Source organism: Eretmochelys imbricata, chromosome 3, assembly GCF_965152235.1.
Source record: "Eretmochelys imbricata isolate rEreImb1 chromosome 3, rEreImb1.hap1, whole genome shotgun sequence".
NCBI lineage: Eukaryota > Metazoa > Chordata > Testudines > Cheloniidae > Eretmochelys > Eretmochelys imbricata.
Genome location: NC_135574.1, coordinates 5853905 through 5865156, shown reverse-complemented (window position 1 = coordinate 5865156; position 11252 = coordinate 5853905). Strand labels below are relative to the sequence as shown.

At 55.8% G+C, this 11252-nt stretch overlaps 1 protein-coding gene across 1 annotated transcript in view; it reads right to left on the bottom strand.

Annotated features, from left to right (window-relative positions):
- Positions 1 to 604: 604 nt before the first annotated feature.
- LOC144261880 (L-gulonolactone oxidase-like) overlaps positions 605 to 11252 on the bottom strand; it is a 54156-nt gene continuing 43508 nt past the window's right edge. Inside the window, exons 11-15 of the mRNA XM_077811453.1 lie at positions 9975 to 10051; positions 4993 to 5142; positions 3152 to 3316; positions 1907 to 1997; positions 605 to 733 (exon numbers count right to left, since the gene is read on the bottom strand). Coding sequence (XP_077667579.1) covers positions 605 to 733; positions 1907 to 1997; positions 3152 to 3316; positions 4993 to 5142; positions 9975 to 10051 — 612 coding nt within the window. The remainder of the gene's footprint in view (positions 734 to 1906; positions 1998 to 3151; positions 3317 to 4992; positions 5143 to 9974; positions 10052 to 11252) is intronic.

The window sequence follows — 11252 nt, the reverse complement described above, 5'->3', positions numbered from 1 at the left end:
ACCTAGATCTCCGGGTCCTGTGCTTCAACGCACTGTCACACTTGCTCTCCCCAGCACTGGCCCTTTTCGCCTGGCGCTTGAACTTGTGACCTTGTCATGAGAGATGGGCCTGGATCCAAACACCCTGGACTCTGGGGAAGCCAGGCTCTGAGATACCAGAACCAGCCATCTGTCTAATGGAGCTAAATCTGCCTCCTTTCAACCCTGGGCCAGAATCCACAGAACTCCTGGCATGCAGATAACACCCTGACCAGCACTTTCTCCAGGAGTGGTACCTGGGCAAAGGCCCCTTGATCAGCACATGATCCGACAGCACAGAGCCTACAGACTGTTTCCATTTACTGCTGGTTCTTTATTGATGTGTTCTCTCTGACAATGTGTTCGGAGCTGTACAGGACACTAAATGTGGACAGTCCCTGACTCAAGAGCTTCCAGCCTAAGAGATGGAGATGGGACATGCTGGAAGCCCAGAGAGATAATGGTTAGGTTCTAATCTGGGGGACATCATGGAAGGAGCAAGTCTCACAAGGAGCATTTCTAAAGGACAGAGCATGGGAGATGGGCTGGCAAGCTTCATTTCTCTTCTCCAGCGTCCCATCCTCCCTTAATAAAACACCTTCTCCAGGTACGCGTTCAGGAACATGCCGGTGGGATCCAACTCCTCCCGGATGGTGCAGAACTTCTGGAAGCCGGGATACATCTTCTCAAAGTCCTTCCGGGTACAGGTGTGAGCCTACAAGAGAGCGACTGTGTCACACAACCCCTGCCCACAAACACTGAGCAACAACAACAGCAGACATGAGCTCTCCGCCAGAGACACAGCAACAGAGTCCCGACCCCAGAGGCTTTACAATCAGAGCGGGACTAGCTGGCTCCATCTGGAGAGGAGCAGCACAGGGTGGTATGGTTGTTACAGATGGAAGGTCTGCGAAGTCCAGGGGTGGCAGGAGCTAAAACATACAGTGAAACCTGCCCTGAAATCCCCCTGCCTCTGACACCTTTAGGGACATCTCCCTTGCTTTGTAAACCCAGGTCTGTGGCTCATTTCGAAGCCCAGCCTTGAGCGTCCACACTGCATGGTAAACCCGGGCTTACAATTGCTGGGCCCGGGTCTTCCAGTCATGCTAGTGCGTCCACACTGCACAATACAGACCTTCTGATTCAGGTCCACAGCTTGACCTGGGTCCACACTGCACAATGCCAGGGGTTGGACCTGATTCACAGCAGGGCCTGGGCTCTGACCCACCCCCTGGCAGGGTCCTAGGGCCCAGGCTCTGAGTACTTGCTGACCTGACTCAGAGTGATTGGTGTGTGGACGGAAGAGGGACTTGGTCTCAAACCTGAACCAGAGCCTGGGTTCTGTGTGCAGTGTAGACAGACCCTCTATGTCTAAAGGGACCACTTTGCTCATCCATGAGATTCTAAAGGCCATGTTTGCCCTCATGAGTCCAGACTGAAAGCTAAGCCAAGCCACCCCTTCCCCCATCTCTCCTTCGCCCCCTGCCCTAGGAGGACCCTCACCTACCACCCGCCCCTCCTTGAATCTACTGAGGCCTTTCCCTTACCCCAGGGGGACAATGACTGATTCATGCCACCCCCACCCCTGCCTGGCCCCTGGCCCAACTCTCCTGTATATGGCTGGGAACCCGCAGCAGTGGAAATGGGTCATGTCAGAGAGGACAGGCCAGGGGGTTCCCAGATGAGCCAGATCAGGTCTCTGCCTCAGTGAGCATCCAGGCAGGCCCCACTGCACCTTTCCACCCACAGCAGCCACCCTCCTCGTTACCCTCAGAACCTGGAGTGTGGGTCAGGCCTGTCTAGTTCACGGGGTTAAAGAGCAAGGGCTGGGCTCAAAGACCAGGGCTCTGATTCCTCCCTGAGCCCACGGGCCAGGCTGCATCGGTACCTTTGCCCAGTGCGGTCGCCCCCCAGCCTTCTTCATGATGCTCTCGTAGGCCAGCCAATAGTCCAGCCGGGGCACGTCCTTCCCGTAGGGCCTGAGGGCACAGGGCAGAGTCAGTGGCTAGCAGCTGCCTCCGTCCCCCTTCACAGAGGGCTTCTTTGGCATTAAGACGACAAAGGGGGTACATGACGACAAAGGGGGTACATGACGACAAACTCATTCACCTCTTACACGGATGGGCCACTAGAGGGAGACAGAGCTACCCTCTCCTTCACAGAGGTTGTGGCTTCCCCCCCTGGGGGATGCTCATGGGACCCACGGGAGTTTGAGCCCCTGGGCTGGGTGCTGCTTCTGTAGCCAGCCCGACTCGGGCCAGCGGTGGGGTGTGAACCCGGCACCGTCAGCGCTGGAGGTAGCAGCTGCTGGCACATGAGCTCAAGGACGAACCCCGGCTGGGTAGGGCCTGCGGTAGACTCTGCCCCGGCTCAGACTAGGTGGGCCAGAGGCGCGCTCTGTCTCCAGGACCGGATTAAAACTGAGCCAAGGGCACCGGGGGTGAATGTCAGGAAGACCTTCTCGGGGGGGAGATGGATCTCTGCCGTGCACTGTCCCGCGGGAAAGACCCATCGCTTGGGACATTTAACATCGGTCAGGACAGAGCCCCGGAGAACAGGCTGGGTAACATTTTCGGGTCTGTGTTTGTCCAGCACAATGGGGACCTGGTCCATAACAGGGCCCGTAGACATCCCCACAATACGAACAATTAAGTAACAATAAGAATTCCCAGTGGGACAGGACCCAACAGCTCTTTTAATCTGGTTGTCCATGATCAAACCAACCAGCTGGGAGTAAATAATAAACTCAACAGTTAAAATCTCCATGACCCAGCCCGTATTGTAATCCCCGTGTGACATGTGGGGAAACTAAGGCACAGGGAGGCGACTTGACTGGCCCATGGTCCCATAGCCATGGAGCTGGGAACATAAGTCAGGACTCTCAAGCGAGTGGACAGTTTTTCTGCCCCTGGGCAGCAGAGGAAGGAAACTCTGGGGTCACCGGCCCACCAACTCCTAGCGGAGCACGAGCAGCGAGATCCGGATCGGCCGCGCCGTCGACGTCTGGTAACACCAGCTTCCAATGTCCACGTTAACTCTGCCTTGTGCTGCAGCCCCCGTCCTCTCGGCCCCCGGCCCTGCCAGAGCCAGAGCTGGCCGCAGCCCGTTCTTCCCGGCCCAGCCCCCGCTTTACCTGTACATGATGATGTTCATGTAGCAGCTGTCTCTCTGGAAACAGGGACTCAGCAAGATGTCGTCCCCCCGAGCAAAGCGCACCTCCACTGGGTAGTGGGCCACCACTTTGGGGTTGTTCTCCAGCACGGCCTTCAGCTCCAGCAGGGCCTCCTTCGTCTTCTCACTGCCCAGGTGCAAACGGCCCCCAGAGCGCACGTCAGCACTGGAGCCGCCATCTCGCTGCTGTGCCTCAAACCACCCGTCCCCACAGCGGGGCGAGTTCAGAGCCTGACCACCTCTGCCCCTAGCGCTGCAAGGGCAGGGGTTGCGGGTCGGGACTGAGGGGATCAGCAGAGCTGTTGGGGAGGGTGCCCCTGGTTGGAATAGCAGGGGGGCTGCGGCACGCTGGCAGAGCAGAGGGGGGGAAGCTTTCATAGCTGCCTGCATCGCACTTGGCTCTAGCTGGCATTAAAATCCCTCCCTTTTGTGAGTGATTAATTTACGGAGTCGTTATCAATTTAGCTTACGGAGTCGTTATTAGAGCTAAGCCGGGACCAGAACCACCTTCCAGCCTCTCGCCACCAGCAGAGCTGGTCCCTGCAGGACGGCCCCTCAGGCTAACAGGGAAGCGATGCTGCTCTGAGTTTTCTGTGCATGTGTTTGGAGAGATTCCCCCCACATACACACGCCCCCAGGGTTTAACCCCAGCGGCCGGGCCCTGCATTTCAGCGCTTCATGCCCGGTGTGCTCTCAAGAGGCGACGAATTCACCCTTCTGTGTCTGTTTGAGAGGAACATGCAAATGGAGGAACCAGTTTGGGTCCTAGTGCACCGGTGGCTGGGTTACCCACCTGGGGTGGGAATCTGCTGATTGGTCCCACATGGAACAAAACCAGAGTGTGAAAGCAGTAACCCGCTTCGAGGAGTAACCCTCCAAGGGTATTAGGTACCTCACCTCAGTGGGAGTTAAGCCACAGGGAGTTAGGATCTGGACCTAAATTCTGTGGGTCTCTTCAGGTCTTCAAGTGTCAGGGGGATAGCCGTGTTAGTCTGGATCTGTAAAAGCGGCAAGGAGTCCTGTGGCACCTTACAGACTAACGGACGTATCGGAGCGGGAGCTTTCGCGAAACCTTATGCTCCAGTACGTCTGTTAGTCTACACGAAGCCACAGGACTCTTTGCCGCTTCATGTCTTCAGTAGTTCAAGGCTCTCTCAGCCCTGTCCCCACATACCCCTAAGCTGTGCTGGGCTAGCAACTTGCTCAGTCACTGGGGGGGCAGGCGGGGGAAGGGGGAGGCTTCCTTTATACATCCTTGGACATGCCAATTAATCTAACTGGCTAGGGCAGTCATGTGACCTACAGCAGTGCTCCAAGCATGCCCTGGTCCCGGGTTGAGGAGACACAAGCTGCGCTGTAATGGCTAGAACAGGGATTCGTTAGTGAGGCAGCTGGATACAGACAGACCCTGAGTTTCTCTCAGGTCTCTGCTGCCAGCATCACAGCACAGTGGGGCCCCGTAAGCCCTGGCCTGGGCCCAGCCATCCTGCAAGGGATTGCTGATTACCCCAGAGCCTGGCCGTCTCGCAAACCCCCAGCCTGGACGTCCGTGTGCTCTGGGGGCATCCAACGGTCGCTGAGCAGATGAGTCACGGGAAGGAGCTTTCCTGAGCCTGGCTCCTGCCTGAGTGTGACTGGGAAGTAGGAAGAAAAGAGGCACCGTGCAATCTCTCCCCTCCCGCTAGCGTACGCACGCAGGACTGGGCCATGAAGGGGTGCAGAGTTGCATTGCACAGCCAGCAGTTCCCGTACAGCCCCTTGCACGGTCTCGGTGTGGTGGGGGGGTTCCGCAGAGCCGCTTACATGGGGATAGCCCAGTCCTGGACGTGCTGTCTGAAGCGGCACTCGTAGTTGAAGATCTTGTAGCTGAGGTTGACGTGCTCCACCTTGCCCGTGAAGAGGAGCCAGAAGAAGAAGCGATTGATCCAACACACCAGGACGGGCAGGAACGTGCTGCAGGGGAGACAGAGAGATCAGGGCCGGGGCAGAACCATGGAGAGCACATCTCAGGTCTGCCTCTGACAAGGGGCCAGGGCTCCCCAAAGGGGTGGGTGGATCTGACGGCCAAGCCAGCCCCTCAGTAGTTCCCAAAGGGTGGCACCACTCGACCAGCTGCCCCCTGAGGTCGTTAGGAGGGGAAGGGGTGATCACAGGCCACTAGGTCCCCTTTAGGAGACAGAAGGAGGCCAGGGCTGTCTCAGGGTCTGCAAGGCCAAGGGGCCCTGCAGGCCAGTTGGGGTGGCAGGAAGGAGGGTACTTGGGTTGAGCTGCCTCTAGTGCACTGTTCAGTCATTGCCCTCACACCCCAAGCTTGAGATGCTGCGCCCCCTTTTCTGGCCTTGCACCCCAGCAGAGATGTCAGCCTCAGAGCACTGCTGGGAGCCAAAGGGGCCAAAGCTCGCTCGGACATGCCACCCCCCTTAGAATCAGAGCAATGTCGGGCTGGAAGGGCCCTCGGGAGGTCCTGGAGATCAGCCCCCTGCGGCAAGGCCGTACAGTCTGGAGGCTGCAGTGACAGTGCCCTAGAGGGTTCCTAAACCTCCTAGTACCTACAGAGGAGGAGATTTCAGAGAGTAGGCTCTTTAATCTAGCCAAAGGTAGATCAAGGCAGAGCAGCTGGGAGTTGAAGCGAGATAAAGTCAGGCTAGAAATAGGATGCATAGGATTAACTGCGAGGGTAATTCATCACTGGGGCAGCTCACCTAGGGACATGGTGGTTTCTCCATCATGCAGAGTCTGTAACTCAGGCCTGGGTGTCTCTTTCTAACAGATCTGCTCTAGCTCATCCAGAAGCTCTGGGCCTGATGCAGGAATCGCTGGATGAGATGTGATGGCCTGTGCTCTAAGGAGATCAGACTACTCAGCGTACTGCTCCCCTCTGGCCTTACACATCTATCAGTCTGGACTTGTGTGAGCAGGAGGAAGTTTCAGCAAAACGCCCTCAGGAAGCCCAGATCATGGGCCCGATTCGAGGCCAGTGAAACTCCACCAGCTGGACGGGAGCTGGAACATGGATGCTCTGGCCCAGGGAGTGGAAACGCCTACAGGACCCATGCAGCCAAAGGAAATCCTTCACATCAGGAGCTGTCGCTTGTATGCCAGGGACCCCCAGAGTCCCCAGCTGAGATCAGGGCCCGCTGGGCTGGGCAAACACAGAGCAAGAGACAGGTGGGGAGCAGCCTGGCTCAGGGGCTAAGTGGATGTGAAGTAACAAGCAAAGACAGGTTTCCACAGTCAAACACTCACACGCTGCATTCCCTCTCCTTGCCCTCCCACCACCATTCAGCCCCCAGCCCTTCCCTGGCCATGTGGCTCTAAGCTTGGGGGCTACCTGGGCAGTGTCAATCAGGGCTGGGTTCATCCGCTAGAGGGCAGCATAACACAGTATTTCAGGGGTGGGCAAATCTTTTGGCCCAAGGGCCACATCTGAGTATGGAAATTGTATGGCGGGCCATGAATGCTCATGAAATTGGGGTTGGGGTGTGGGAGGGGGTGAGGGCTCTGGCTGGGGGTGCGGGCTCCAGGGTGGGGCAGAAATGAGTTCAGGATGTGAGAGTGGGACTCCCAGCTGGGGCAGAAGGGATGTGGAGGGGCTGGGGGTACGGGCTCTAGCTGGGGGTGCGGGCTCTGGGGATGAGGGGTTTGGGGTGCAGGAGGGTGTTCTGGGCTGGGATTGAGGGGTTCGGAGGGTGGGAGGGGGATCAGGCTGGGGCAGGGGGTTGGGGCATGGGAGGGGTGGGGTGGTTCAGGGGTGCAGACTCTGGGCAGCGCTTACCTCAAGCGGCTCCCAGAAGCAGCAGCATGTCCCCCCTCTGGCACCTAGGTGGAGGCACGGCCAGATGGCTCTGCTGCGTGCTGCCCCGTCTGCAGGCGCTGCCCCTGCAGTTCTTATTGGCCATGGTTCCTGACCAATGGGAGCTGTGGAGGTGGTGCTTGGGGTGGGGGCAGCGTGCAGAGAGGGGCCCCCTGGCTGCCCCTCCGCATAGGAGCTAGAGGGATGACATGTCGCTGCTCCCGGGAACTGTGCGGAGCAGCCCCCAACTCTGCTCCTCATCTGGAGCGCCGGACCGGGGCAAGCTCCAGACCCTGCTCCCCAGCGGAAGCTCGAGGGTCGGATTAAAATGGCCGGTGGGCCAAATCCGGACAGCGGGCCATAGTTTGCCCACCCCTGTACTAGTTGGTTTCCAAGGGCCCTGCACAGCCACAGTACAAGGGCTGAACAAACCCCAGTGGCATGTTTCTCTGCTCAGGGAAGAGGCGGGAGATGTAGTTCAGGGCCTGGACTTAATTAGCTGTTTCCTGGGCACTAACTCCCCCAAAACACCCAACACACAAAGCTGGCAGGTAGCCAGCAGTGACCCCATGAAATCACATCGGATGGTGCCTTTGCCGACAGTCTGCTCAAAATCCAGGCGCTCAAGGCACCTGACAATTCTCTGTGGGTGCCCTTCATGCGAGGTGGCTGCTGTCGGCAGACAGTTATCCACACAGGTTCACACAGAAATCAAACTAAAAGATTTCATTGGGGGCATCCAACAAGACCAGGAACCATTGGGTTCCTCCTCTTCCCTCACACTGTAAACTTTACCCTCTCTGACTCTGCCTGATGCACCCATGAGGCAGCCTGGCTCTCAAAAGAACAGCAGCTCTAGGGAGCAGACTGTGCAGAGATCGCCCAGCTAAGGATGAAGGGTTACTGTCCCCTGGCTGTGTCTGCATCCGCCCCTCATCCTGCCCGATCAGTGGGCTCTTGGTGACAAGGCTCAGACTGGGAGTAGGTGGGGTAGCCCTTTCTGCCTTCAGCACCTCTGGATTCTGAGCATTATTATTAATTATTTGTATTATGGTAGCACTTAGGAGCCCTAGTCACGGATCAGGGCCCCAGTGTGTTAGGTGCTGTATGTACAGAGCAAAAACTCACTTCTTCTGTGAAGCCTTTGAACACTTCTCTGCCATAAGCCAGTTACTTCCACATCCAGTATGGACCACTTACATCTGATCTGTTTAGATCTCAAGCTCCTTGCAACAGGGACTGGCGGAAGCTGCAGCTACCTGGGGAGTTTGTGGCTGTTGCCATGTGATGTACTCTGGCTACTTGGTACTTCATGGTAACAGCAGAGATAGAACTCAGATCCTCCTGCTCCTAAAGCACAACGCCTCTTACACATCTAAGCTGAGGGAGAATCTCCCTCAGCAGTAGAGAGTTGCTGACACACACAGCTGAGTGGTTTTGTTTTTAACAATAGTCGCAGGGCTTTCTGCACCTCTGGAAATGGATGCGTAGAGATGTAGAACGGAAGTAAGGGAAAGTTCCCCCTTAATCTGACAATGGGTATCTGGAGAGTTTGTTACAGCCTGGTGGTGATTTGATATCATATTACACCTTCCATCCTAGCCCGGCCAGTCCCAACCATCCTCCCTCCCCTGAATTCATAAGAACATAACATAAGAATGGCCCCAATGGGTCAGACCAACGGTCCGTCTAGGCCAGTATCCTGTCTTTCAACAGTGGCCAATGATAGATGCTTCAGAGGGAATGAACAGAACAGGTGATCATCAAGTGATCCATCCCCTGTCGTTCATTCCCAGCTTCTGGCAAACAGAGGCTAGGGACACCATCCTTGCCCATCCTGGCTAATAGCCATTGATGGACCTATCCTCCATGAATTTATCTAGTTCTTTTTTGAACCCTGTTATGGTCTTGGCCTTCACAACATCCTTTGGCAAGGAGTTCCACAGGTTGACTGTGCGTTGAGTGAAGAAATACTTCCTTTTATTTGTTTTAAACTTGCTGCCTATTCATTTCATTTGGTGACCCCTAGTTCTTGTGTAATGAGAAGTAGTAAACAACACTTCCTTATCTACTTTGTCTACACCAGTCATGATTTTATAGACTTCAATCATATCTCCCCTTAGTTGTCTTTTTTCCAAACTGAAAAGTCCCAGTCTTATTAATCTCTCCTCATACGGAAGCTGTTCCAGACCCCTAATCATTTTTGTGGCCCTTTTCTGAACCATTTCCAATTCCAGTATATCTTTTTTGAGATGGGGCAACCATCATCATGCTGGCTCCTCGCGGGGTGGGGACTGGCTCCAGCCAGTGGGGCTCCAACCTCCTCGTAGCAGGGGGCTCACCGTCGTAAGACGCGTCCTGATCCCATTCGCCCTCCCCGTGACCCCACCCTAATCCTGGAACAGCCCGACAGCAAAAGAGTCACATGAAGAAGTGACTGAGCAGCTGGAAAGGAGGAGGAGGAGCCAGCACCATGCAGCCAGCCAGTAAGCTGGTGACCGTCTGGAATCCCCTAGCTTACACAGAACATTGTGGATTCCTGGCTATTTAAAGGAGCAGTGCCACCAGTTTCTAACAATACCGAGCATGTATAGGACACTTTAGACCTTCAAAAACTAATCCTCACAACCCTCTGTGTCCCAAACCCAGCCATTACCCTCATTGCACACCTGGGGAAACTGAGGCACAGAAAGTGTATGTGTGTGCTGACTTCCGAGGTCAGCAGCAGAGCCAGGACTAACACTCAGGCAGTTCCAGACTCCAAGTCAAGTTTCTTCCACCCCAGATCAGGTGCCCTGACCTAATTCAGGCGGAACAGCTGGTTGCCTCTTCTCCTAGCACTGGATTTATTCTGTAGATGCAGGGAACAAACAATGAAACGTAAATCCTCAGGGGCCTGGCGTGCTGTGTCAGCATATCCCCAAGTGGATTCCTTAACAGCCATACCTGCAACAGGGCGCCATACCAAAACGCGACAAGAATCCATCCCTACCTGATCCAGAGCAGAAACTCCAGCAGATAGTATCCGGCGGCGTAGTCCCAAAACCAGTTGGCGGAGGACGAAGGAGGCTGAAAGGTATCACATGAAGGCTCTGATCAGAGATTTCCCCAGGCAGGAGGAGACTGGCAGCCCATGCCTCCTTTGCCTCTCTTTCCAGGACATTCACACTGACGGCAGGGAGCATAAAATGGACGCTGGGGAATGAGGGTGGCAAAACGGACCTGCCCCCGCTCAAATCTGGCCTGGAGACTGAGGTCATACTCTTGTGCAAGGCATCATGGGGTCTTGGGTACAAGAAGTGACATGAGGTTCAGTCACCCCTCTCAGGCATAGGAGGGCACTCCCGGTAGCACAGCGCCCCCGATGGGAGCGGCTTGGAATGCCACTGGCAGTGTGAGAGCCTGAGTGAGTGTCTGATTGGCTGCTAGCCTGCAGGGGGCGGGCATTAGGGTGTCTGTTTGTTTGCGTCAGGGAAGCCTGGCTGTTTAAAAATAGCCAGAGCTTCGCGAACCAGCTGAGCAGCGGGGGACAGCAGAGCAGCTCACAGCAGGAGTTTGCCTGGGAGTTCGCCTGGAGTGAGCCCAGTGAGGCTTACGTCTTGCAAACTGCTCTGAGGAAGCTCATAGTAGGAAGGTGATATGGAAGTGGGGGGTTCAGCTGTTGTGACCTGCACTGGATGTGCCATGTTTGTCTTTCTTCCACAGGACAGAAGCGACTTTGTCTGTACAAAGTGCAGGCTGGTCTCCATATTGGAAGAGAAGATTGAAGGTCTCAAGCAACAGATAACAACCCTGCGTTGCATACGAGAAACTGAGGATTTTCTGGACAAAACTCAGGATAGGCTTCTAGGGGCACAAGGCTCTAAAGATATAGAGCAGGTTGCACAGAGGAGCCAAGAGGCCAGTGAAGAAGCTTGGCAACATGTGACCTCCAGAAGAGGTAAGCGGAATGTCCGGGTTCCAGTAACACAGACACAGGTAACTAACCGCTTTCATGTTCTCTCTGCAGGTACCGTTGCGGAGAGTGGACCAGATGATATGTCTGGGGCGAGAAAGCAGAAGGAGACTCAGCTGGTTGGAAGGCATGAGATGCGATGTCCTGAGGTTGGGGGTTCCACGACCACCACTCCCAAGAGAAGGAGGCGGGTGATGTTGGTCGGGGACTCTCTCCTCCGGGGGACTGAGTCATCTATCTGCCGCCCTGACCGGGAAAACCGAGAAGTCTGCTGCTTGCCAGGGGCTATGATTCGCGATGTGACGGAGAGACTGC